Here is a 26,059-nt window from a genome sequence, read left to right as displayed (position 1 = left end):
AAGGAAGAGGAGGTGTAGGATAGGGGGTCCTAGGGAGGGGAAATGGGGAAAGGGCATGACATCTGTATTGTAAATAAATAAAATATCCAATAAAAATGAAACAACAAAAAAGTAACCAAACACAAAATCTGCCATCTGTTGAAAGCATCTGAAGATGAGGGTAACTGAGCTCTTCATGACAGCACAGAGACCATCTTCCAGCAGCTGTCACAGCAGTCTCCTGTGCCCAGCAGTGACTTAAACTTGAATACCAACACCACCCTGAAATCTGCCCTTACACTAAAGTCTCCAAACCTATGGCACAAGATTTAGCCAGTTGTAAATCTCTGCCCAAGATACCCAGGTGGTAAAGTAAGAATACCATTCTGTAAACATCAATTAACACCACAAACATTTGTAGAAAAGGAAGTTTATTGGTCTTTAAATGGCTCAAATTGCAAATAAATGAACCGGGTAGCGGCATCAGCCCTAGACATGTGATGCTTCTCTGTCAGCTGGCTTCATAGCACCTAGTACCCAGGAGAGGGAAGGTCTCAAAGCAAACTGCAATGTTAGTGGTTAGGACCCTGGTTCAACAAGACTGCAATGAGTGCACGCAGCCATGCTGGGCCTGCTGGCTGGGGTTACACAGGGAACTCTAATTTTGCACATGGCCTAGTCTGTGAAAATATTAAATCAAACCCTTCAAGAACAAGTATTTATGGTGAGCTGAATGTAGTATCTAGACAGTCGAGTTCCTGAATGCCTGTCTCTGGTAACATCATGGACACACTTGTTTCCTGGAATGTCTGAGTGTCTCCTTGACCTTATGAAAGTAGGACTGTGCAACAAGAGAAACTGTTTAATCAAGTGTCTTACCCCACAGAGGAAAAGAAAAATCTAATAGTGGTTTACTTCCCATTGAAATTATGTTCCTAACAGCATGCTTGAATTCTTGCAGCGGAAACATCACAGCCTGACATCTGGTTAGTATGTGCCATACATGTTTGACTGCTTCATGTTAGGAAATATTGATACAGTATTCATGATAAACATAAAGAGACTACAAAGACTTTTCCTAACACCCAAACTGTAACCTCAGGAGTACACATCTAGAACTGACAGGTGGCAAGCATATTTCCTCAAGTGTCCTAGTACAGACCACATTAGCTCTCCTGATGGTATTCCCTATTCCCTGCTCCTAGGAGATTAAACACTTAAATGAGCATCACTTGCTGAAAGCAATTATAGGGACCAGCACTCTTCATAAAAGGAGCATTCACTCAAACTTAATTGGTACTCACGTCCATCATCTGAACTCATAGTATAAATATATGCTGGCCCTTCATCTTTAACTACCTTATAGTTTATTAAAACTAATGAAGGAGCTCTGGAACTCTAAGAACCAGAGTATGGCACACATCTTTAAGTTGGTCAGACTCCTAGCAGTTGGACATTTCTCAGGAATCTTTCTTGTAGCTCTACACTGCCTGGCAAGATAAGACCTTCTGTTATTAGTCACATGGGCAGCGAGTGGCCCCGAGTGCTAGCGAGAACACACCCAGAATGATGTAACTGGATTATTTTTCAGTTTCTAAATTAAGGCATATTCAATGATGTCCATGTATAAGTTCACATCTTTTTTTTAAAGTTAATCATCAAGTAATTAATATGCAGATTCACAGATGAATTACTCTCAGTTTTACTATATGCAACAACCATGCCAGTAACTTCTTCTTCAAGATTTGCATAACAACAGTTTAAAAAGTGGTACAGTTAACTATCGTGTTCACAATTGTCATTTTTCAAGGCAGTAGAAGACCAAGACATTTTAAAATAATATAAAATTTAAGCTTTATAATAAACACCAGAGGAAATGGTCATTCCTCCCACCCCCCACCCATTTCACCTCTTGATTAACAGTTTGAGAAAGACTGCTCCCCCCACCCCAAAAAACCCCAAGCTTACACACTACATTCAGGACTGTGATAAATGTAGGCAATTATGAAGTAAGCTGAACTCTGCTTCTTGGTGAAGCCACACAATTTCTTTTTTAAGTGAATTTGACTTCCAGTGCAGTTCCAATTCATGCTTTTAGTGATACATAACAATTTCCAAAATGTTAAAGTAATTTCAGTCAATTGAGCCTCCAATGGCAATGCTTATAAATTATATTTATTAGTATGGTCAGGTCAGGATAAGAAAGGAGTTTGGGCTTTGATTATAAAATGCAGCATCTTTCTCTGATTCTCTTGGCTAAACTTTTCCTCTTCTTTTTTCCATTTTTTTCTTTGCTGTCTTCCATCTTTCTGGCTCGTATTTCCCTCATTAAATCAAAAAATACCTAGAAATAAGAAAGTAGAGTAAATAAAACGAACAACGACATGAATTCGGGGCTTCTGTATCACAGCAGCAAACCCTGGCAATGAAAGAAACCTATCTAAGAGCTCTTTCCCAGAATGCAGGCAGAGGAGAACACACAGGTGAGACTTGAGAAAAATGGCAGTGTTTCTGAATGACTACATCTCATGGCAAACTTTACAACAAATCTCAGCTATTTATTGTAATTTTCAAGACTCAAATGAAAATAGTGTTATATAGTAATGGCAGAGCCTACGATAAAACTGAAAGGATTACATGAAATACTTTTGAAGGCTACTTATTTTTATTTTATGTGTATGAGTGTTTTGCCTAAATGTATGTATGTATGTATGTGTATGTGTGTATATATGTATATATATGTATATATGTACATACATACATATATATATATACATATACATATGTACACACACACACACACACACACACACACACACACACACATATATATGTGCCAGGTGTGCCCATGTATGTGTACTAATGGTGTGCCCTGTAACTGACGTGGCCAGAGGAACTGGATCCTCTGGAACTGGTGTTGTAGAGCTGTCATGAGTGCTGGGCGCTGTACCTGCATCCTCTGCAAGAGCAGCCAGTGTTTTTAACAGCTGACTCATCTCTCCAGACCATAAAATAAGCATTTTGTGATCAACAAATATTTTGCTAATTCATATTTGGTAATGATTATGTTTATAATGAAAAAAATAACACGGTAACAAAAATTGCTAGTGAAATAATTGAGGTATTAAATTTCAACTACAAATCTGTTCTCTAACAAAGAAAAGCCTAGAAAAATATAATGTAAGTGTGAGAGGTAACTCTCACAGTCCATAGTTCTACATTCTGTTTGGATTTTAGAGTCCTGCCCTGAACTTACCAACTGCCTGGCCAAGCTTCACATATGTTTACATTTTCTCAAGAAATTCAGTTACTACTTATGGGATAGAAAAAATACAAAACTATAAAAAACTCCCAACTTCAATAAGACTAGAAACAAAAAAATATAAAAAATAACTCTTGCCACATGCATGCACACATATACAGCATAAATAACAAAGACTATAGTGTCTGGCATGCTTCTTGCTAACTGTTTAGCTCTCAAGGGACACTAAGTGGGAAACTGCCAGGTGCAGATGTATGGAGAAGAGACTTGAGGGAGGGATGAGCAGTGCGTGTGCATCTGCTTGCATTTGTAAAGATAAAACTACCAAAGGCAGACACTCACTAGTTTACTAGGAACACTATTTTTAAGAGCAATGGAAGACATCAGAACTGTTGGGTACCTCTGAATGTAATTCCACTTGGGAAACTAGAATTTTGTCCACTAAAACCATAAATAAAACATAAAATTCATTAAAATTTGAGAACTGGAAATAATGACTACATTCCTAGTTGATGACACAATCATGTAGAAAAAAAATATTTCAAGGGTCTTCAGAACACAGTATATAGAAAGTTCACCTTAGATATTAAAGATAAAAATAAAACTCTAACAAGTAGAACCATAATGCCTAGCATGCAAGAAGCTCTACGTGTGATCCCAAGTAACACACACACACTCACACTCACTCATACCCACATCTACACACACACACACACACACACACAAACATATTCATACCACACACACCCACATGTACACACACCCCAACACACACACCCACACTCATACCCACATCTACACACACATATACAAACATATTCATACCACACATTCACATCACCCACATGTACACACACACACACACACACACACACACACACACCCCTTCAGCAACAACAAAACCAAAGCCAAACAAGTCTTAAGAATCACTCTGTGGCTTACTGTCAAAGTGACTCACACATACTCTGCAGGACAACACAAGTGTTGCTGTAGGAAGCCAGGCTTTTCAGGATGAATGTAAAGAGAGAGGTAAGGATCTGTGACAGAAAATCTGCATGGGCAATAACAATGTGAATTCATGAGCTTTTCTTCTACTTTAAAAAAAAAGATTTTCTGACACTGTTCAATGAAAAGCCACAAAGCGGTGAAAAGTAACAAGCAAATACTCTCAGGTTGAGGCTGCTGACTGACAATCTATCAAATGGGATTCTTGGGTAATAGTTAATTTTTGAGCTAGAGCAATAAATATAAAACTTAGATGAGAAAGTGAGAAAGCTATAAAATACTAATGCCTCAATAGACAAGGGAATGGATGATTAAAAGGTAAATTCTAGATTGGAGAGCATACAATGCTGAAACACCACAATGGCATAGACCACAATGTTGGGATTCAAGTTCTCCCAGGACTTTGGAAGCCTCTGCTTCCAATACAGACGGGACTAGCTCCAGCAGGAAGCCTCCTTCCCTGTCAAAGATCTTCCCGAGAGTCTTCCAGTACTGGTTTCTGTATCAGATAGATATAGTACACTAGGAGAAGGATAGAGAAGGCTTAACTTTCTAACAAGTGGATGACTTTCAGAAGCCACCCAAACTACAAGAGATGGTAGGAAACATTTAAAATTGGCATCAGCTAATTTGATGAATTAAGTCCTGCTTTAAGTGAAGACTAAAGCAAACATCAACCAAAGAAGAGGAAGACAGAACACGCCCCTGACAGCCAACACTCCCGCTATAGCAGAACCACCTCCCCTTCTGCCCATCTTGTTCTCCTGGCTCCACCCTCTTTTCTCATTTTAGGGCAACCCAGTACCAATGAAATTTGGCTTTCTAATTCCACAATAATGATCAGAGAAAATACCTTTCCACATAAATAAAAATAAAGTCAGATAAAACAAATCTACAGGTTTACACTTGACTTAAAATATCTGTGGCTAAAAAATAAAAACTGCCCTCACCAGTATTTCTACTGTTAAGTATTTAGTGGCCCTGAGTTCACACTAGAAATTATTAAACTGTCAAGAGGACCAAGGAGCTATTATAAAAATGAATACACAAAGAAAGAAATATGTGTGTGGCCGGGCGGTGGTGGCGCATGCCTTTAATCCCAGCACTTGGGAGGCAGAGGCAGGCGGATTTCTAAGTTCAAGGCCAGCCTGGTCTACAGAGTGAGTATCAGGACAGCCAGGACTACACAGAGAAACCCTGTCTCAAAAAACAAACAAACAAACAAACAAACAAAAAACAACAACAACAAAAAGAAATATGTGTGTATGTGTGCATATGTGTATGTGTGCATGTGTGTAGCTTAGAATGGTTGAAAGCTCTAAGAAAGCCATATAATTCAGAAATCACAAAATAAAACAATCAAAATCTGACAGTATAATCTATTTTTCCCATGGTGAAAGATAAAGTATGCCACATGAAGACATGTAACAGATTCGGAGACAATAATGACAGCAAATTCAGTGGACAGAGGATTAATGTTATTATTCTAAGGCAGACACAAATCAAAAGGTATGAGAGCCAATTAGGCAGATGGGAAGAAAGACTTCAGATTGGCAGATGACTGGGTCGGTCAATCAATCAATCAGTCAATCAATCAATCAAAGCATGTAATCAGGGTTCACCACATTCTTACAAGTTTAAAGGGCTGTTTTAGTTGGGCTAGCAAGGACTATGAAAACAGTGTCTTATAAGATGATGGAACATAAGAACACTGGTATGGTTGAAACTCTGTCACCTAAGTTGAAAAAGAATCCAGCCATTTTTCTAATGCACCTTTTAACCACAGAAAGTTCAGTGAAGTACTGCTTGTAGTAGAAAACCTTGTGGGCTTGAGCTTTGTACAAGGAGGTAAGAGTGGATGGATTTGCATTCTTCTACATGCTGACCTCCAGTTGAACCAGCACCATTTGTTGAAAATGCTGTCCTTTTTCCACTGGATGGTTTTAGCTCCTTTGTCAAAGATCAAGTGTCCATAGGTGTGTGGGTTCATTTCTGGGTCTTCAATTCTATTCCATTCATCTTCCTGACTGTCTCTGTACCAATACCATACAGTTTTTTATCTCTATTGCTCTGTAATACAGCTTGAGGTCAGGGATGGTGATTCCCCCAGAAGTTGTTTTATTGTTGAGAATAGTTTCGCTATCCTGGATTTTTTGTTATTCCAAATGAATTTCAGGATTTCCCTTTCTAACCTTGTGAAGAATTGAGTTGGGATTTTAATGGGGATTGCATTGAATCTGTAGATTGCTTTCAGCAAGATGGCCATTTTTGCTATATTAATCCTGCCTATGCATGAGCATGAGAGATCTTTCCATCTTCTGAGATCTTCTTTGATTTCTTTCTTCAGAATTTGAAGTTCTTGTTGTACAGATATTTTACTTCCTTGATTAGATTCACGCCAAGGTATTTTATATTATTTGTGACTACTGTGAAGGGTGTCATTTCCCTAGTTTCTTTCCCAGTCTCTTTATCTTTCAAGTAGAGGAAGGCTACTGATTTGTTTGAGTTGATTTTATAACCAGCCACTTTGCTGAAGTTGTTTATCAGGTTTAGGAGTTCTCTGGTGGAAGTTTTGGGGTCGCTTAAGTATACTATCATATCATCTGCAAATAGTGAAATTTTGACTTCTTCCTTTCCTATTTGTATCTCTTTGACTTTTTTTTGTTGTCTGGCTAGGACTTCCAGTACTCAAGTCCAAGCGGATAAAGGACCTTCACATAAAACTAGATACACTGAAACTAATAGAAGAGAAGGTGGGGAAGACCCTCGAATACCTGGGCACAGGGGAAAAGTTCTTGAACAGAACACTAATGGTTTATACTCTAAGATCAACAATCGAGAAATGAGACCTCATAAAATTGCAAAGCTTCTGTAAGGCAAAGGACACTGTCAATAGGACAAAACAGCAACCAACAGATTGGGAAAAGATCTTTACCAATCCTACATCCGATAGAGGGCTAATATCCAATATGCACAAAGAACTCAAGAAATTAGACTCCAGACCATCAAATAACCCTATTAAAAATGGGGCACAGAGATAAACAAAGAATTCTCAACTGAGGAAACAGGAATGGCTGAGAAGTACCTAAAGAAATGTTCAACATCCTTAGTCATCAGGGAAATGCAAATCAAAACAACCCAGAGATAACACTTCACATCAGTCAGAATGGCTAAGATCAAAAACTCAGGTGATAGTAGATGCTGGTGAGGATGTGGAGAAAGAGGAACACTCCTCCATTGTTGGTGGGATTGCAAGCTGGTGCAACCACTATGCAAATCAGTCTGGCAGTTCCTCAGAAAATTGGACATAGCATTACCTGAGGACCCAGCTATACCACTCCTGGGTATATACCCAGAAGATGCTCCAACATATCACAAGGACATATGCTCTACTATGTTCATAGCAACCTTATTTATAATAGCCAGAAGCTGCAAACAACCCTGATGTCCAACAGAAGAATGGATACAAAAAATGTGGTACACTTACACAATGGAATATTACTCAGCTATTAAAAACAATGAATTCAAGAAATTCTTAGGCAAATGGGTGGAACTGACGAAACTTGTAGTGTGTTCACAAGTTTCTTATGACAATTAGGAAGAAAGATAAAGATATGCTTATGTTTTGAAAACTCCCTCACACTAAATATTAAAATGTATTTTATAAGAACTTTAAAAATATTTAATATAACCTTACAGAAAACCAGTACATTATACCGAACAGAAATATTATAGGACTCACTGTGTCCAAGTACTAAGTCTGACCACATTACTAAAAAATTTAATCACGACAACACATAATATCTATTACAAATGAACCTGTGAATTTTTTAACCTCATGCTTTCTGCATCAATTTTTTCTTTCTTTTTTCTTTATTTTTAGTGTGTGTGTGTGTGTGTGTTTTCTTAAGACATGTTCTCATTGTGACTATGTAGTCTAGGCTGGCCTTGACATTACAGACAGCTGCCTGCCTCTTCTTCCAGTGTTGGGATTAAAGGTGAATGCTATTATGGCTGACCAACCTCATGCTTAGAATCAGTATTATGGTCCTCTACGTATAAGCAGACTGGTCTACAAAAACTTGAGGCCATCTAGAGCAATGTGAGCTTTCTAGAAATGCACATTCCCATTCTAGAACAAATGAAACAAATTTTTTAGTGGTGAGCCTTAAGGCTGTGTACTTGTTAGGATTCAGGGTCAACTGGCTGCACAGTGGGCTTAAGGGGCTCCTCTGGACAGTCATAGTACACAGTGACTAGAGAGCACCCCACTAGAGTTTCCAAGCACCATAGCCATCTCAGCCCTGAAGATAATCTCCCCTAATCCTGAAGAGGGGTCTACCCAGAAGGCATCCTCCCTGCAGAGGCCTTACACAGCACTAGGCAGGCATCAGTCAGAGCAAGCACCTACAGTGCTGGCACGTTAGCATCTAGAGAGCTTCTTTTATACTATATAATGCCATTAAAAATGAAGGCAGTGGGAAGAGGAGTGCTACTGGTGGCTTTAAAAAAGTACATTCGTCTGTAGTGTTTTATATCTGAGAAGGCCCAAGACAAGGTGAATTTCTACTGTCTTACTTAAACACTTGTAGATGATACACTCATTATCTGTCAGGGCTTGTGAAACGGCTCTGTGGTAAAGATGCTTGCCACCAAGCCTAAGGACCTGAGTTTAATCCCTGGTGGGAGGAGAGAAGAGACTGTTTTGCACTGTCCTCTGACTTCCATAAGTGTGCTATGGCTCCCTCCCACCCTCGATAAATACAAGCAAACTTAAAAAAAAAAAAAAAAAAAAGAAATCACTGTATTAAGTTTTAGTTTAGATCCTAGAGTCTAGATAAAGTAGGGTAACAGGGCCTTTAGACACATGGCATGGTAACAATGAGAACAGTTTACCTTGTCAACGTTGGCGCGTGTTTTAGCAGATGTCTCCACATAGTTAACGTTCCACTGGTCAGCTCTGTTTTTTGCCTCTTCTACAGACACTTGCCTTTTGTCTTCTAAATCTGACTTGTTACCAACCAGGAGAAATGGAACATTCTCATCTTCTTTTACTCTTAAAATCTGCTCCCTAGATAAGTAAAAGCAAGCAAGAAAGTGTTAATATAATGTCTACATTAAAAGTCACAAAATACAGATTGGAGCAATGGCTCAGCAGTTGAGAGCATGTGTCGCTCTTGAGGAGGATCCAGGATCGGTGTCAGCACCACGTGGTGGTTCACAAGCATTCCTTACTTCAACTCCAAGGGATCTGATGCCCTCTTCTGATCTTTGTGGGTATCAGACACACTTATGGCACACATAGCTATATGCAGGTCAAACAGACTCATATGTATAAATCTAAAAACAAAAACAAGTAAACAAACAAACCTCCCAGAATAACAACTAGCCATCTGCAATCAGAATTTATTTACCAGCATGTTTCTAGATAGTACCAAGTTCGTCTGTTACCTGACAACAATTAATTTAGACACATATTCCCTTAACTAAGGATGGACAACTACAGCAAAGTAGGGAGCATGAGCACAGCAGGAGCAGAAAAGCTGTGAGGACAGGCTCAGATGCAGGAGGTGCGGCTTTCCTTGGTTGCTATGTAAGTGTGAGCACATTTCAACATCAGCAATGTCACGTATCACTTTTCCAGATCCAAACTGGTATCCTTAGTTATATCTTTATTTATTTTAGTGTTCTCAGCCTAACACTCCCATTCACACACGACATCTGCTTCTGCTCCAGGCACGCATTCAGCACTTAGCTTCCTGTGCAGGACTCTCAGATTTCCTTATTCTGATAAGCTTGGAAGATTAGAGGAACATTACTGAGTCTCTCGGTTGTTTCTTTGTGACATTTTTTTCTTAATTAAACAGATTATGGAAGAAGCTTTGAGACATAGACAGCACTACTCTTTATTATATTCCAAAGGTCCCTCCCACACAGGACAGAGATTTCCAAAGATAGCTCTTGTATACAAAAATGTTATGTTAAAATGTAGCACCGATTAGCAAGTACTAGGACTCTGCTCTTCCTAGTCATGTGATTCTGAACATGTGCTTCTTTGCCTCACCTCCCTCATATGTAAGGTGGGATTGGTAGTGCATTACTCACACAGTTACTGTGAGGATTCAAAGTGAATGCTTATAACTATGTGTGGTACACAGTCAATTATATGGTGAGTCACAGGTCCTCTTATTATTACTGGAACAAGATGCCTAGCTAGTTTGTGTATTTATTTTAAGGTTGTAAGATTGACTCTCAGGCCTGTGCACACTATGAAAGAGCTATACCACTGAACTGTACCCTCAATTCCTTTCATTCAGAGAGAGGGGTCTCAGTAAGTTGCCAGTGTGGCCTGGCTTTGAACTTGTGACACTTCTGCCTCAGTATCACAGGGAACTTGAGTTACAGGTATCTGAAACCTTGTTTGGCTTTTTCAGTTTCAAAATAAAGAAACATGGGCTGGCTGAATGGCTTAGCTAGTAAAGGCGCCTGTGGCCAAGCCTGACCTGAGCTCACCTGCTGGGACCCATATGCTAAGATAATGGCTTCCCACAATTTGTCCTCTGACTTCCACATTCGTCCTGTAGCATATGCACATACACTGAATAAACAAATAAATATCTTAGATTATCTTGCTATCACAGGCATGCCATACCTTTGAAATTATTAAGAGATGCAGAAATTATAGGAACTCAAACATTTTCAGTTGAGAGAAAATTGGCCCATCATGGTTTGTTCCCAGAGCTGATAACAACAATATCTCTATTACTCTTTTTTTCTGAGGCTGAGTTTCGTAGTTCCAGGCCGTACATTTTTACTCTGCAGCAAAGATGCCCTTGTGCTACCTCCCACTGCTGGGCTTACTGTTACATGTCAGCTTACTTTCTCAGTCCAGTTCAGGTTCAGACATTACTATAAAAATGTTAAAATATGAAAATCCCTTTAAACCGGGCCCAATTTTATTTCTGAAGTAAGGAAAGAGAGCTCCAAAAAGTTGAGAGTTCTACAAAAAGTTTCCAGCTCTCAAGTCCAGTGTAAGTCAGTCACATGTTGTATGTTGTTATATGATCATAAATGATGCACACAGGAAAGAAATGGGTTCTTGAGAAAGACTTTTTCCTGGCAAGAAAAAAAAATATACGTAGGTTCAGGAAAAAAAATTTTTTTGGTAAGTATGGAGCTGGAGAGATGGCTCAGAGGGTCAGAGCACTTGCTGTTCTTCCAGAGGGCCAGGGTTCTATTCCCATACACTTAGTAGCTAACAACTGGAACTTCAGCTTAAGGGGATCTACTACCCTCTTCTGGCTTCGGTGTTACATAGACATAAAAGCAGGCAAAACACCCATACACATTTTAAAAAGTGTGATTAAGTGTGATACTACTGTTGTAGCAAGCACATCTGAGGAGATGGGGAAGCATTGGTCTGCCTTGGTGACAGATGAGCAGGAAGGGTGAAAGCTGAAAATTTTTAGGAAGAGCACTGGTGCTAACTAACTTTCAGGTTGAATCATGTGGAGTGACCTCTGTAGCCAGTCAGACTGTCTCACACTGACTTTCCTGGTGCTGCTGAGTCACTGGGTCTGCTCTTCTTTATGGGAAGGAAACTGCACTGGAGGTGCACAGAGGAGCAACGAATCACCTGACTTCCCAGTAAACCATAGCTATGGCAACAAAACCTATTCCATTACCAACAGCAAGGCCTGCTTCATAATAAACCCTCTGGTATTTTCTGGAGGAATGAAAGAACATGTATTAGAACTTACATAATTTTCCATGTCCTGAAGTTTACAAGTTTCCAGGATCTGTCATCCACTATGCAGTATCACATGTGAAATTCTTTTATAGAAACCAACAGATTTAATCTTACAAATTAGCTCATCTTCATTTTCTCAACCACATGCCTTTGTGGGGGGAAGAGCTCCCGAGTTTCAAGCATGTAAGTCTCCAAGACTTAAATGTCCTCTGTTCTCCCAGGGTCATCTTTTTTAGGATGTTCTCCCAATGCCTTCCTTCCCTTTCATCTTCTATAATGATCACTTCCTACTTTACCCTCCATGTAAAGAAGTTTTACAACATGCTTTATATACACAACTAGGCTACACAACCCCTAATTAGAGGGCATGTTGCATGTTTCTTTTGTGCCTTGCACGATAAAACTCCTATCACAGCTACAAAACCCTATCCGTAAAGAGCATCTTAGTTGACGAACTGAGTACTTCCAAGACTGCTCCAGAGACTGTTCATGCTGAGAGCTCTCGGATAGAGTGATGTCATCTCTTCTAAGCCAAACTCCAATTAGGTACATAGTAAAGAACATACACTGTAGAACAAAATCAAATATGCAAATGTACAGTGATTCACTCTATAAATTCAGTCTATAAAGATATTTGTACTTTAAAAGTTCTAGGCACCTCTATTGTAAGGAGAATGGCAATGTGTCTTTAACCATGACACAAGTGCCGAGAAATTGACTACTACAGAAAAGATGTGGAGCATCACTGTGGTGCCTACTGCTCCAGTAGTAGACATGCTCTACTCTGAAACGCTTAGTAAAACATGAAGGCACTCTGGGTACTTGAAAGTACAATGTAGCCAGCACTTGAGCAACAGTAAGACCTGAATGAATACATATGTGTGTATTCACAGGGGCCAGAGTCACACACTGATACAGAAGTGGAAAGACACTGTTCAAGACAGTAATGACCAGTGAGCAAGAAGCTCCGGTTATCCACCTGTTTCTGGAAAGAACTGTTGTGTGTGTACCTGAGATTAGGTTCAGCCATACCTGAAGTCTGCTGTAGCTGCAAAGGACTCCATCTCTGTGATAGAGAAGACACAGAGGAAGCCCTCCCCGCTTCGGAAGTAGTTGTCTCTGATTGCAGCGTAGTCCTCCTGCCCCGCTGTGTCTAGGATGTCGATCTGCACTTCTTCTCCGTCCAGCACCACCTTCTTCCTGTAGCTGTCTGCTTTGGTAGGTTCATAGTCCTCTACAAACTACAAAACACAAAAACCACACCCATTTCTTAAAATTATTTTTACTTTTAAAAACATCTTACTTAGAAGTCACTACTCTTTACCTGTTTTCACCAAACAGTAAAAACTGTATCAATTTTCAAAAGACTGAGTTGAAGTCTTACTTCTAGGCTGTTTACAGCTTGAAATTAGTCCATTTTCAATCTGAAAACACTATACATACAAAAAAAAAAAAAACCACATTACACATATATATTTATCAAACTTAGAATCCCACTCTAGATGACTTTAAATAAACAAGATTCTGGTTTCAAAACTGTAAAAATAACTTATAAGCCAATATTTAGATCAATACCACTATGTCTTTCTTTAAAAGGTGACAAGTCAGTACAAGGTAGAGACCACTCTCTAGAAACATTAACCTTTCAGACCAGATGGTCCGACCTTACAACAGTGTAATCCTCACTCCATTAATATGTACATGGGCCTCCTTGCTGTACACACACACACACACACACACACACACACACACGCTCACCTACAGTATATGTTTTTATCAATATTTTCATTATTTGCTTAATATTTATATGTAAGTTAGTAGCATCTACCTTGGACAGCAGAGGCCCTAACTACTACTTACTCAGTTCTATACATACTAAGTCTAGAACAGCAAACAGTACATGATAGAGCAGTGGTTCTCAACCTTCCTAAGGCTGTGACCCTTTAACACAGTTCCTCATGTTGTGGTGATGCCCAACCATACCATTATTTTTGTTGCTATTTCATAACTGTAATTTTGCTAGTTATGAACTATAATATAAATATCTGTTTTTTCTGATGGTCTTAGGTAACCCATAGGTTGAGAATCACTGTGGTAAACAGTCATAATAATTATTTAAAATATAATGTTTTAGAAACTCTAAGATTATCCAACATTCTACCATTACTTTTTCTAACACTGCATTTAACCATTCATTGAAAGTTAAAAAACTGATGGAAGCTGGAGAGATGGGCTGCCCTTCCAGAGGACCCAAGTTTAATTCCCAGCACCCACACGGCAGCTCATAACTGTCTGTAGCTCCAATTCCAGGAGATCTGACACCTTTATATAGACATACTTGTAGGCAAAACACGAATGAACATGAAATAAAAATAAATAAATCATTACAGTATCAAGAAGCCCACCACCTTGTGGGTGTGAAACCAATGCCTGGTTCTGAGTAGCCTTTGCTCATCTATGACCAGTATTACTTCTGTCTGTATAACAGCATGAGAAATATCTTTGCAAACCTCTTCAAGGGCCTTCTTAGAAACAAAATAAAACACATTCTCAGGATGAGCCTGATGTTGTAGGAATGATAAGAATTCTATATAAACTGAAGCATGGCGAAACCTTGATTACCATTCCACCATATAACTGAAGCATGGTGAAGCAATAATCACCATTCTCTCACCACTAGTTTCAGGGTGGTAACTGCTGAGTATAAGAAAATCAGCTTCACCACGTGGGGTATGGGCAGCTAGGAAAAGATCCTACTACTTGCAGAATGCCTGAGGCTCAATCTTCATAATAGATAGCAATGACAGAGGGTGTATGAATGAGGCTCCCGAGGATACTGGCTGAGGCTGAGCTGGGATGTTATTCTGGTGTCTGCCAATAGGCAGATACCAACTGGACCTCTCCAGTGCCACAGTGTAGCTGAAATCACACACAAGCTGGGGCTACACTCTCTATGCCACAGGAACTGGTATGTTCAAGTCACCTGCCCTACAGTGGGGCTGGTTCTATAGAGGATCAGACTGGCTGTCTAATCAATCTGGAAGAAAAGTGAATCAGGCCTTTCCCCAGTTCAATTCCTTTTCTCTGCCCTCAGCTTTCCTCTTATGTTGCAAGTTCAACTTCATGGTCCTAGGTGCAGAAGCTGTCTCCATGGGTGGGTCACATTTACATACAGTCTACAGTCAAGTTTTTATTTAATGTAAATGGTTTCTGTTTCTACCTAGACACTTTCTGGTGCCCCTATGCAATATTACTTAGCCCTTTGATTCTAAATAGAGAACCAACTCTGTTAGTACTGAAGAGGGATCTAGGTGTCAGGGCACCTGATTCCCAGAGCCATCGGGCTGTAAACCAGTGTCAGGATCCATTTTGGTGGTTGGTTTCATCCCAAACTCATTGCGCACGCGCACAAACACAGAAACACACACACACACACACACACACACACACACACACACACACACACACACACACACACACACAAGCAAGACAAGAAACTTCATTACACAGAAGGGTGCATGTGCCTGGGTTAGGTTTTGCAGTGCAACCTCAACACTAACCCACTGAACTGGCTGTTATCCTGTGGGAACAAACTACTATCAGCTGCATGACCACAGGTGAGACCCTGTGACACAATTACCTTTGGGTCACCTGTATTCCACAGCTTGCTTATACTTGTGGTCATGTAGGGATGGGCTTGTAGCCATAGGGTCCAGGGCCTGACCTTGTCTTTGGCAGGTGAAAGACTGGGCCAGGTGGCAACCCACATTTCCACCTTATTCTTGGGCTCACTTGAACATGCTGGCAGCAGATCAGGAGGAGCTGGTGCAAGTTGGGAGGGTAGGTCCACTCCAGCCCCACATCTGTGAGCATGCCCATCTCCATGTTTGAAGCAGTTGTCTTTCTCAGCCTGCAAGGGTCTAACCTGCCATCCAAAGATGCTCTCTATTTTTTTCTTTTGTGTTTTGATAAACACTGAGAAGCTAGAATTGTTCCACTTGTCTTGGGGGAAACCTCAGAACTGGTTTATTTGATGTTGTGGAGCATTTCACTGCTTTTAGTATATAATTAGTAATCAACTGTTTTGTATGCTTGTTTTCAGTTGTCACTTCAACAAGCACTGTAATTACAGCTATTAGAGTGGCATCTCTTACCTATTTTAAGAAAGTTAAAACATGAATGCTCTTAGTTTGGCTTCCTTATTGGCAGGAAAGGGACTAGTAATGGGTGAGGCGGCTCAGGTCTGCAATCTTACCATATGGGAAGCTGAGGCAGACAAACTGCCCTGAGCTTTTTAAGCCAGTATAGACTTATGACAGTATAGACCTGTCTCAAATCCAACCCAAAAAAGGGAGAGAAGGGCTAATACAAAGGTTAGTTTGAGAGAAGAGTAGATAAGAAATTAATAGTATAGAATACACAAATGAACAAAGAAATCAGTACTGTTTCTGACTTCTCCCAATTTTTTTTTTTTTAAAGCCTGGGGTCTAGAGACTGGCTCATGAGTTTTTGACTTGTAAAATTAAGCAGGTACTGGCAGCTCTGCCCCCAACATCCAAGAACCCAGAGGAAGCAGGGATCCCAGGTGCTCGAACTCAGGCAGTATCTTAGGTAAGCAGACAGCAGGGCCCACCCTAAACAGGGAGTAACTGGGAACCAAAAGGACCCAGGAAGTCACTCCTGGCCCGGAACACTGGTTCCTTCCTGTCTGGGCCAGAGCACTGAGCAGATCTTGGGTGGCAGCTCTGCCCCCAACATCCAAGAACCCAGAGGAAGCAGGGATCCCAGGCACTCGAACTCAGGCAGTATCCTAGGTAAGCAGACAGCAGGGCCCACCCTAAACAGGGAGTAACTGAGAACCAAAAGGACCCAGGAAGTTACTCCTGGCCCGGAACACTGGTTCCTTTCGGTCTGGGCCAGAGCACTGAGCAGATCTTGGGTGGCAGCTCTGTCACCAACCTCCAAGAACCCAGAGGAAGCAGGGATCCCAGGCGCTCTAACTTGGACAGTGTCTTAGAAACTAGTTCTCAGATCTGAGGCCTAGATCAGACCTCTGCCAGGTCTGCTGTTGTGTGGACCCCGGATTCCAACTGAGACATACTGGAAGGTCCACTCAATCCAGATGCACAGAGGAACAAATGAACTCAGAGCTTCAGACAACATATCCTGAGATATTCTAGAGGAGACACTGCACCCAGAACAGCAGACACCTAGCTGGACTACTACCTTGGAGGCACCATATCCTGAGGCATCCTAGAGGTACCACTGTAATCAGTGCAGCTGGAAAAGATCACAGAGACATCTGGACCCCTAGGAGATCAGACACAAGCTAGATAACTAGAAAGACAGGCTTCAGTCAGAGACAGCAAGTACAGGCAGCACTAGAGTTAACCAGATGGCAAAAGGCAAGAGCAAGAATGTAAGCAACAGAAACCAAAGTTACATGGCATCATCAGAACCCAGATCCCCCATCAGAGCAAGCCCTGAACACCCCATCACACCAGAAAAGCAGGAATCAGAATTAAAATCACTTCTCATGATGATGATAGAGGGCTTTAAGAAAGACATAAATAACACTCTCAAAGAACTTAAGGAGAGCACTGGTAGACAGATAGAAACCCTTCAAGAGGAAACACAAAAATCCCTTAAGGAATTGCAAGAAAATGCAACCAAACGGGAAAAGGAATTAAACAGAACCACGCAGGATCCAAAAATGGAAGTAGAAACAATAAAGAAATCACAAAGGGACAATACCCTGGAGATAGAAAACCTAAAAAAAAAGATCAGGAGTCATACACACAAGTATCACCAACAGAATACAAGAGATGGAAGAGAGAATCTCATGTGCAGAAGATACCATGGAAAACATTGACACAACTGTCAAAGAAAATGCAAAATACAAAAAGCTACTAACCCAAAATATACAAGAAATCCAAGACACAATGAGAAGGCCAAACCTAAGGATAATAGGTATAGATGAGGGGGAAGACTCCCAACTTAAAGGACCAGTAAATATCCTCAACAAAATTATAGAGGAAAACTTCCCTAACCTAAAGAAAGAGATGTCCATAAATATACAAGAAGCTTACAGAACTCCAAATAGTTTAGACCAGAAAAGAAATACTTCCTGTCATATAACAGTCAAAACATCAAATGTACAAAACAAAGAAAAAATACTAAAAGCAGTAAGGGAAAAAGGCAAAGTAACATATAAAGGCAGACCTATAAGAATTACAACAGACTTCTCACCAGAGACCATAAAAGCCAGAAGATCCTGGACCAATATCATACAGACCCTAAGAGAACACAAATGCCAGCCCAGACTACTATACCCAGCAAAACTGTCAATCATTATTGATGGAGAAACCAAAATATTCCATGACAAATCCAAATTTACACAGTATCTCAACACAAATCCAGCACTTTAAAGAATAATTGGTGGAAAACTCCAACACAAGGAGGGAAACTACAACCTAGAAAAAGCAAGAAAGTAATCTTCCAAAAACCCCAAAAGAAGATAGTTACACAAACATATCTCCACAGATGTTAGCCCAAAAGCTTGGATTATCGAAGACTCAACCCACAGACCACATGAAGCTCATGAAGAAGGAAGACCAAGAGGGGATGCCTCAGTTCTACTTAGAACGAGAAACAAAAATGCTCAAGGGAGCAAATAGGGAAACAAAACATGGAACAGAAACTGAAGGAGGGGCCATCAGGAGACCTTTCCACCTGGGTATTCACCCCATGTACAGCCACCTAATCTAAACACTGTTGTGGATGGCTGGAAGTGCATAATGTGAGGAACATGATATAGCTGTCTCCTTAGAGGTCTGCCAAAGACTAACACACTCAGAGGACGATGCTCACAGTTAACCACTGATATGATCAGGGGTTTCCCAATGGAGAACTTAGTGAGAGGACTGAAGAAGCAGAAAGGGTTATTGACCCCAGGTGGAAAGCAACAATACCAAACAACCAGAGCCCCCCAGGGTCTAAACCACCAGCCTGGGAACACATAGGGAGGGACCCAAGACTCCAGAGGTATATGTAGGGGAGGATGGCCCTGTCAGACATAGGTGGGAGAGGAGTTTCTTGGTTCCATAAAAAAAAAAAATGAATGAAAAATGAATGAATGAACACACAGTGGGGGGGGGGTATGTGAGGGCGGGGAGGGGATAGTGAGGGGGGTAGGTGTGGTCACTGCCTCATAGAAGCATGAGGAGGGGGATGGGATAGGTTTCTGGGTGGTGGGAGGAAGTAGGGTAAGGGGATAAAATCTGAAACGTAAATACTACAACCAATTTTAAGAAGCGGGAAAAAAAAAGTCTTCAGAACCAACATCTTTAAAAAAAAATGTCAGGCCCCTGGGGGTGGGAATTTTTTTTTTTTTCTTGATACTAAAACTTGTTCTGAGAATTGTATATTGCAGAATACACAGCCTTGGTGTATCTACTCATCAAGCATACTGAGCAGACCTGCCCAAACCTCTGATGTCCTGGAATTCCATCTGGATTCAGTGAAGACACAGCATCAGAGGCTTATCAACTTACTCCCCCCCCCCCAACCCCTCTTCTAAAATCTCAACGCCCTTAATCAGCTTGAAGAAGTTAAAGAATAGTCAGCGCCCCTATTCCCTGAGCTTGGGGACTAATGTGGTTAATAATGGTCTGTCATTCTAGGGACAAGTAGTGGTTTTGTTGGAACAGGGGGGATTAGCTAGGACTTACTGCATAGCCATAACCTATTGGTAGAAATCTGTATAATTATTATCAAGATGAAGTTATAAATTCTTAAATGGTACAAAATTTACTTTGATCTCAAATTTAAGGTTTTCATTGGTACGAGCCTCTTATTAATATAAAAATGAGATGAATATTGATACACTCATGGGCATTGTGCCTGTATAACACATTTAGGAATACAATGCCTAGACCCAGCCCTTTTTTAACTTTTTAAACTGATTTGGGACGGTTAACCATGAGTTAAGGGACTATAGCAAATTCATATTTTTGAGTTTATTGTTAGGGTGTTTTCCATATTTTACTTAGAAATAGCTGAGAGGAGTTAACAGAAAACAGTCCAGGTTACCTTACATGGATAGTTGGTTTTCAAAACATCAGAAGTCCATAGAACTGATGCTACAAATATTTATATATTAATGTTCATATTGATTAGAGACCTGTCTGCTCCTGACAGCTTCCTGTCGTGGATTCTAAGAAGAAATTGAGCATCCTTGGAGTTACTCCAGTTGTGTGGTAACAGCCACTAGGAAAGAGTTGCCTCTCTCCATCTACAGACAAATTACTGTCCAGAAAAGGACACACATGCAGAATAGTCGACTGATTATATCTGCCTAGACAGAGTAATCAGTCCTTAATAATCCTGCATCACCAAGGTCTGTCAGATGATTCTGGGCCAGAAGGCTGAAGATTTGATGCTCCAACGTTTGGTAGTATAGGGGCTTTTCAGGTGTTCAGAGATCTCTATAAATTGGCTAAGTTTTAGAAGCTATGCTTTGTGCTTCCCACAATTATAGTTAACTCAGTCATTCTGGATTTCTGACGGGGTTGAAAACTTATAGCTATTTACCGTAAGAGAAAAGATTTGAGTGGATGGTAGTCAGCTGACATTCATCCTAAAGCCAGGTTCAGAACTAAATGTTTTAGTTAGGATAGATGACAGAGGTGCTGGTTAGTCAACAAAAGGATGGACTGGGTATTAGGACTATCTTGTACCTCACTGGTACAAATTGGCATAATTATGCTCTAATTGTATTTTGAGAGAAAAGTTTCATTTTAACAGGAAGGGTGATGTGTAGGAGGAGCTAAGGTAGGAGGAGTACTGAGAGGAAGAAAAGGAGTAAGAAGAGGAGGAGAAGAAGGATAGGAGAAGCTAGGTGATGAAAGAGAGAAAGAGGGGGGAGACAGGGAGGCAGATATTCATGTATCTCCACCAGTCAAAGATAGTTGTTATATCTAGGTCGGTCAGTGGGTTACACCTCTGATTGAACAATTCCAAACTTATAACGCTTATGATTAACATTATTTAAAAAAAAATATATAAATGCAAAAAGGAAAAGGGGGCATGGGATAGGGGTTTTCTAAGGGGGCGGGGGGGGAATGGGGAAAGGGGATGGCATCTGAAGTGTAAATAAAATATCTAATAAAAAAAAGAAAAAGAAAAAAAAAATTAAGCAGGTACTGATGTTGTTGGCTCTGAACTTAAAATGGAAAAAATATTAGCAGGAGCTTTCAAGGAGTAAAAGAGTCCTACCAAATAACACTAAAACTAAGGTAGAGGATACTCTGTCTAAGCTCAACCTTTATTCAAGAGGAGTTGGGCACTTACCTCATCGTACATGAACTGCAGAGTCAGGGCAGACTTGCCCACACCACCACTGCCCACCATGATGACTTTGTGTAAGGCCAAAGAATTCTGACCCTTGGGCTTGTTTGCAGCCATTCTGTTTCCCAGAGTCTTCAGAGGATTAAGAAGAATCTAAGACAAATGAAACAGGGAGGGCTCAGTATACTCCTTAGAATTCTGGTGGAAGAAAGAAATAATGTCCTTAGGGATCAAGACACTAGCTCTCAGTCTGCAGTGAGTGTAAGTAGACAGTAACCAGAGTGCACACTATTAGAGGGAGAATCATTCAACAAAGAATGCCATAGCAATGAGACAAGCCAATGATTCAAGGGCATTTCACTTCTAATAGATTCTATAATGAGTTCTGACCAAATGTAAAAATTCCCAGGGCAACCACAAGCTGCTAATAGGGGGATTAGTTACATTGGAGTATTGAAAACAGGCTAAAGGATCATTTATTTCCATCATGTTAATTTATGTGCTCAATGCTTGAGGAAATGTTCCTCCTAATTTTAGTAGGAAACAAAGACTGCCATTTGCATTAAGGTCATCCTTAGAAATACCTGCTGTAAGTGAAGAAACCTCATCCAACAACCCTTAAGAGACTTACAAATAGGATTCCAGCTGTGCCTAATTCAACAACCATGGTATGGGGACATCTGTGGTTTTCAGAATAATCAATATAACTTGACTGCTTCAATGTAGCATGCCCTCACTTTCCTTAGAACATTCATTTATCATAATATATTAAGATTCTCAATGTGGAGTCCAGACTCTTATAGATGCTATAGTGGTGATGGGTACACAGTTGCCTTTGACTAGGGTGCCTGCCAGGCTTTAGGAGGAAAACATGCTGCAAAGTCACAGCAAACACAGCCCATGGGGAGATTCGAGCAAGGACTTTGTGCTTAGGCAACCAAGGGGTTACGACTCCATCCTTAGTATCCCCTCCACATTTTGTGATAGCTTCGCTTAGCAGCAGTTCACAGACCTATCCCTGTCTACCCACCTCCCTGTGCCATGTCTCAATCAGCTCAGCTCAGTCAAACCTTTACTGGTTTCCTTCTGTAAATGCTCTTCTTTGACTTCCACAGTTGTCATCAGGTTTCCTGTTTACCAGCTCTCTCTTCTCAGTTTTGGGGTCCTCATCTCATCCAAAACACTCGATAAAAATTGGGCTTTCTTTTTCCTCTCTGTTCCCAAGTAGCAGCTGATACTTTCCTTTTAAAACCCTCATCATGTTTTAAAATTGCCTGAGTGTGAAGTTTTTCAATATAGGTTTTCCCACATATGGTATGCCAGAAGTCACTTGATTACAGGACCACCATGTCTATTTGGTTATGAATTTTTCACTTCATTATTATCATCACATAAGAATGAGTGTTATGTGTACATATGCTTGTGCATACACAATGTCAGAATGTAGGGATGCACATGCCTCACTAGACATGTAAAGGATCAAAACTGGGTTACGAGGTTGCTTTGGGCCTAGTAGGGAAAGAAAGCAAAGAAGGTGTAGTAAACCAAAGATTTGCACCTTAGTGGTTGTCAGGAAGTGAAGAGAGAAAGGACAGTCCAGGACAGCCAGGGCTACAGAGAGAAACCCTGTCTCGAAAAACCAAAAAAAGAAAAAAAGAGAAAGGAGAGGCATGGGGGTTTCAAAATTCCTGTCAAGGGCATGCCCCAAATGACCTAACCTCCTTCTACTATGTCACACCTTCTAAACATCCTGCCATGGCCCAAGTTAGCAAACAAATTTTCAATGTTTGAGATTCAATCTATAATAACCAGTCCAGATACTGCTTTATATGGTAAATATCTAAAGTCACTTCCTACCAGAACATTAGATATACGTTAAAAGAAAGAAAATTCCACTAGTCTTAAGTACAATGAAAAAAAAGGGTGTGTATGTTGGAGGGGTAACGGGATGATTCATTTAACGGATAGTCAAGATGGATATCTCTGAAGACTAGACATCTGAGAGCTGAGAACTGAAGTACATGAAAGCTGCAGCCAGTTCTAAGGGCAGAACACTTCAGACATCGAAAATACAGGGCACGGTGAACATAAAACATGAAGGGGTTGGCATGCTCCGAGGACTAGAAAAAGGCTTGTGACAAGACACTTGATAAGAAACATGGAAGCAGCATGACATAGGACTGAAAGGTAGGCAGAGCCAGGATCACAAGAGGCAATGAAAATCACGGGAAAGTGCTTGAATTTCACTATAGGTGCAACAAGAAAACTGTAGATGGTCTAAGCAGGAACATGCCATAATTTCATTTGAGTTTTTAAAAAGATTACCGTGACTGGTATGTGGGGAACTGATGGTATAGCCTAAGAGCTGAAAATAGTTGGAAAAAACCTGGTGGGACATGTCTGTTATTATAGTACTTGGGAAATCGATAGTTCAAGGTCATGCTTGGCTACACTGAACTACAGGGGACCCTGTATCATCCCTATTCCCTCCTCCCCAAACAAAAAGACTTGAAAATACAGGGATTGATCTTAGCTTTCTATACATAGGGGACAGAAGAGAGGCTTGGGCTACAACGGAAGGCAGTAGCAGACACTCTAGCAGTGCTGGTTCTGCCCTCCTAACTATTCTCTGAAATCAATACTATGTATGCCAGAGACAGCATGTCCTGAGCACTCATTAAGCGCCAGGCACGGTTTTGAGTACACTGTACATAGTACCTCAGTCTAGTTCATTTACAGGCAACCCTATGGTGCATGCACTACTTTAATTTCCTGTAACAGATGAGTTACAAGAGTTGCAAAGGTGACATGCTCCAAGTGAGACAGCCTGGCCTTTATAAGGGCCCTGCTGGATAGGGCATTTGCAAGAACAAGTGACAGCATGCTGGTTTGAGTAGGTGGAGGAAAACAAAACAGACCTGTAAGTTTTGGCCACAAACATCTGAATGTGTACTGATACTATTACCAAATATGGAGCAAGCCTAGAAATACATAGGTCTGGGAAAGAAATCTCAAGCACTACTTGGGCATGGCATCTAAGTCAGGTTTTAAAATATGGAATTGGAGGTCAATCCACAGTTCAAGGTGAGGGTAGAAACAGAGAAATAAATTTAAATAACATTTTTCAGACACCATTAAAGTCACAAAACTGAACAAGCTCTCTTAGGGACAAGATGGAAATAGAGATGAGACAGCAACAGAGGTACGAGCCCGGAGATAACTCAATAGGCTAGCGAACTTGACTCTAAAGGGTCAGAGATGCAATGAGACAACAGGCAAACAGAGAACAAAGATCTGGCAAGGTGAGACAGTTCAAAGACTGAGATGAATCTGATAAAAAAAAAAAAAAAAAAGAGGATTTCTTTCACAATCTTAGTATCTCCTTTTATGCCCATAATAAAATATAAAGTAAAAATATAAAACTGTAGAAGGTATCTAGTAACTCATTTTTACAGATGAAAGATACATTTTAGGCTGGTCATGACAGAAGGTGCTCAGTCCCAACACTTAGGACACAAAGTTGGATGACTGCAACCTTAAGACCAGCCTGGACTACATAGAAAACCTTGTCTTAACATACTAGTAACAGTAATAGTTATAATAATAGTTTCTCCATGCAAGAGTTACTGTAGGTAAGATCAACATAGGAAACTGGAAAATGAGATGCTTCTAAAATGGTTTAAGAGAAATGCAATTGAAACTATATTAGAATATTGTTTCACTCATCAGATACATTTTTTCCAAAGTCCAACAAACTTTAGTTCCTTTGACCTATTTTTGTATGGTCAATGAGTTAAAAAGTGTTGTTTTTGAAGGGATATAAACAAACCAAATCACAAATTTGCAACAGAATGTAGCCTGGAAATCTAAAATAGTATTGGCACTTTGCAGAAAATACTTGCTTATCTGAAACCAGGCTACCTGTGTCTTCTTAGGTTCACACTGGACCCAAGTCCACAGGACACAGAGGCTTTGTGTAGGCTCAGGAGCAGACCAGGATTCAGAAAAAAAAAAAAAAAAAAAAAAAAAAAGAAAGAAAAAGAAAAGAAAGAAAGAAAAAGAAAAAAAAAAAAATCTGCCCCCACCTCAGACCCCAGTGGGCTCTACCTCCAAACCTGTCTGCCACAGTTGCTCCAGATATAAGAGACCCTATCCCAGTGGCTGGCCTCTGGCCTTGGCTAGGTTTCCTTGAGATACCCCAAAGCCACCCAGCAAGCCACCTTGTCCTGTGATTCCAGTTTGGTAGGCTAAAACTCACATTAAAAGACAACCAACACCCCAAATCCAGAAGTGTAGGTCCCACTGTAAAAACACAATCAATAAATGAAGACAACACGCCCTACTTCAATCACCACTTTCAAAGTAATGTCCCCTACCTTAGATGAAAGATGAAATTCAAGACACAGAATTCAAAAGAACAATTATAAACATGTCCAGCTAGTTTAAAGCATTTAAAGAGGCACAAATACCTGAACTTAAAACAAGACAGTAAAGAGAACACAAGTAAATGGCCGAGGAGATATAGAAACTAAATCATTCAATCAAAGAAATTGATAAATTTAAAAAACACTAATAGAATATGGATAAATTTTGAGATATTATAAAAACCAAATTTATGAATTATGGGCATAAAAGGAGATGAATTCCAGGCTAAAGGTACAGTTAACATTTTCAATAAAGTCATAAAAAAAAAAATCCCAAATCTAAAGAAAGAG

General features: G+C 40.2%; 1 protein-coding gene across 2 annotated transcripts in view; it reads right to left on the bottom strand.

The window, feature by feature from the left end:
- Positions 1-393: 393 nt before the first annotated feature.
- Rala (RAS like proto-oncogene A) overlaps positions 394-26,059 on the bottom strand; it is a 59,737-nt gene continuing 34,071 nt past the window's right edge. For both annotated transcript variants that reach the window (XM_034510691.1, XM_034510692.2), the window contains 4 exons: positions 21,348-21,497; positions 13,029-13,237; positions 9,143-9,317; positions 394-2,323 (listed from right to left, as the gene is read on the bottom strand). In XM_034510691.1, coding sequence (XP_034366582.1) covers positions 2,201-2,323; positions 9,143-9,317; positions 13,029-13,237; positions 21,348-21,461 — 621 coding nt within the window. In that variant the 5' untranslated portion in view covers positions 21,462-21,497 and the 3' untranslated portion in view covers positions 394-2,200. The remainder of the gene's footprint in view (positions 2,324-9,142; positions 9,318-13,028; positions 13,238-21,347; positions 21,498-26,059) is intronic.

This window comes from Arvicanthis niloticus, chromosome 8, assembly GCF_011762505.2.
Source record: "Arvicanthis niloticus isolate mArvNil1 chromosome 8, mArvNil1.pat.X, whole genome shotgun sequence".
NCBI lineage: Eukaryota > Metazoa > Chordata > Mammalia > Rodentia > Muridae > Arvicanthis > Arvicanthis niloticus.
Note: the sequence above shows the minus strand (reverse complement) of the source record. Positions and strands in the feature narration are given on the sequence as shown.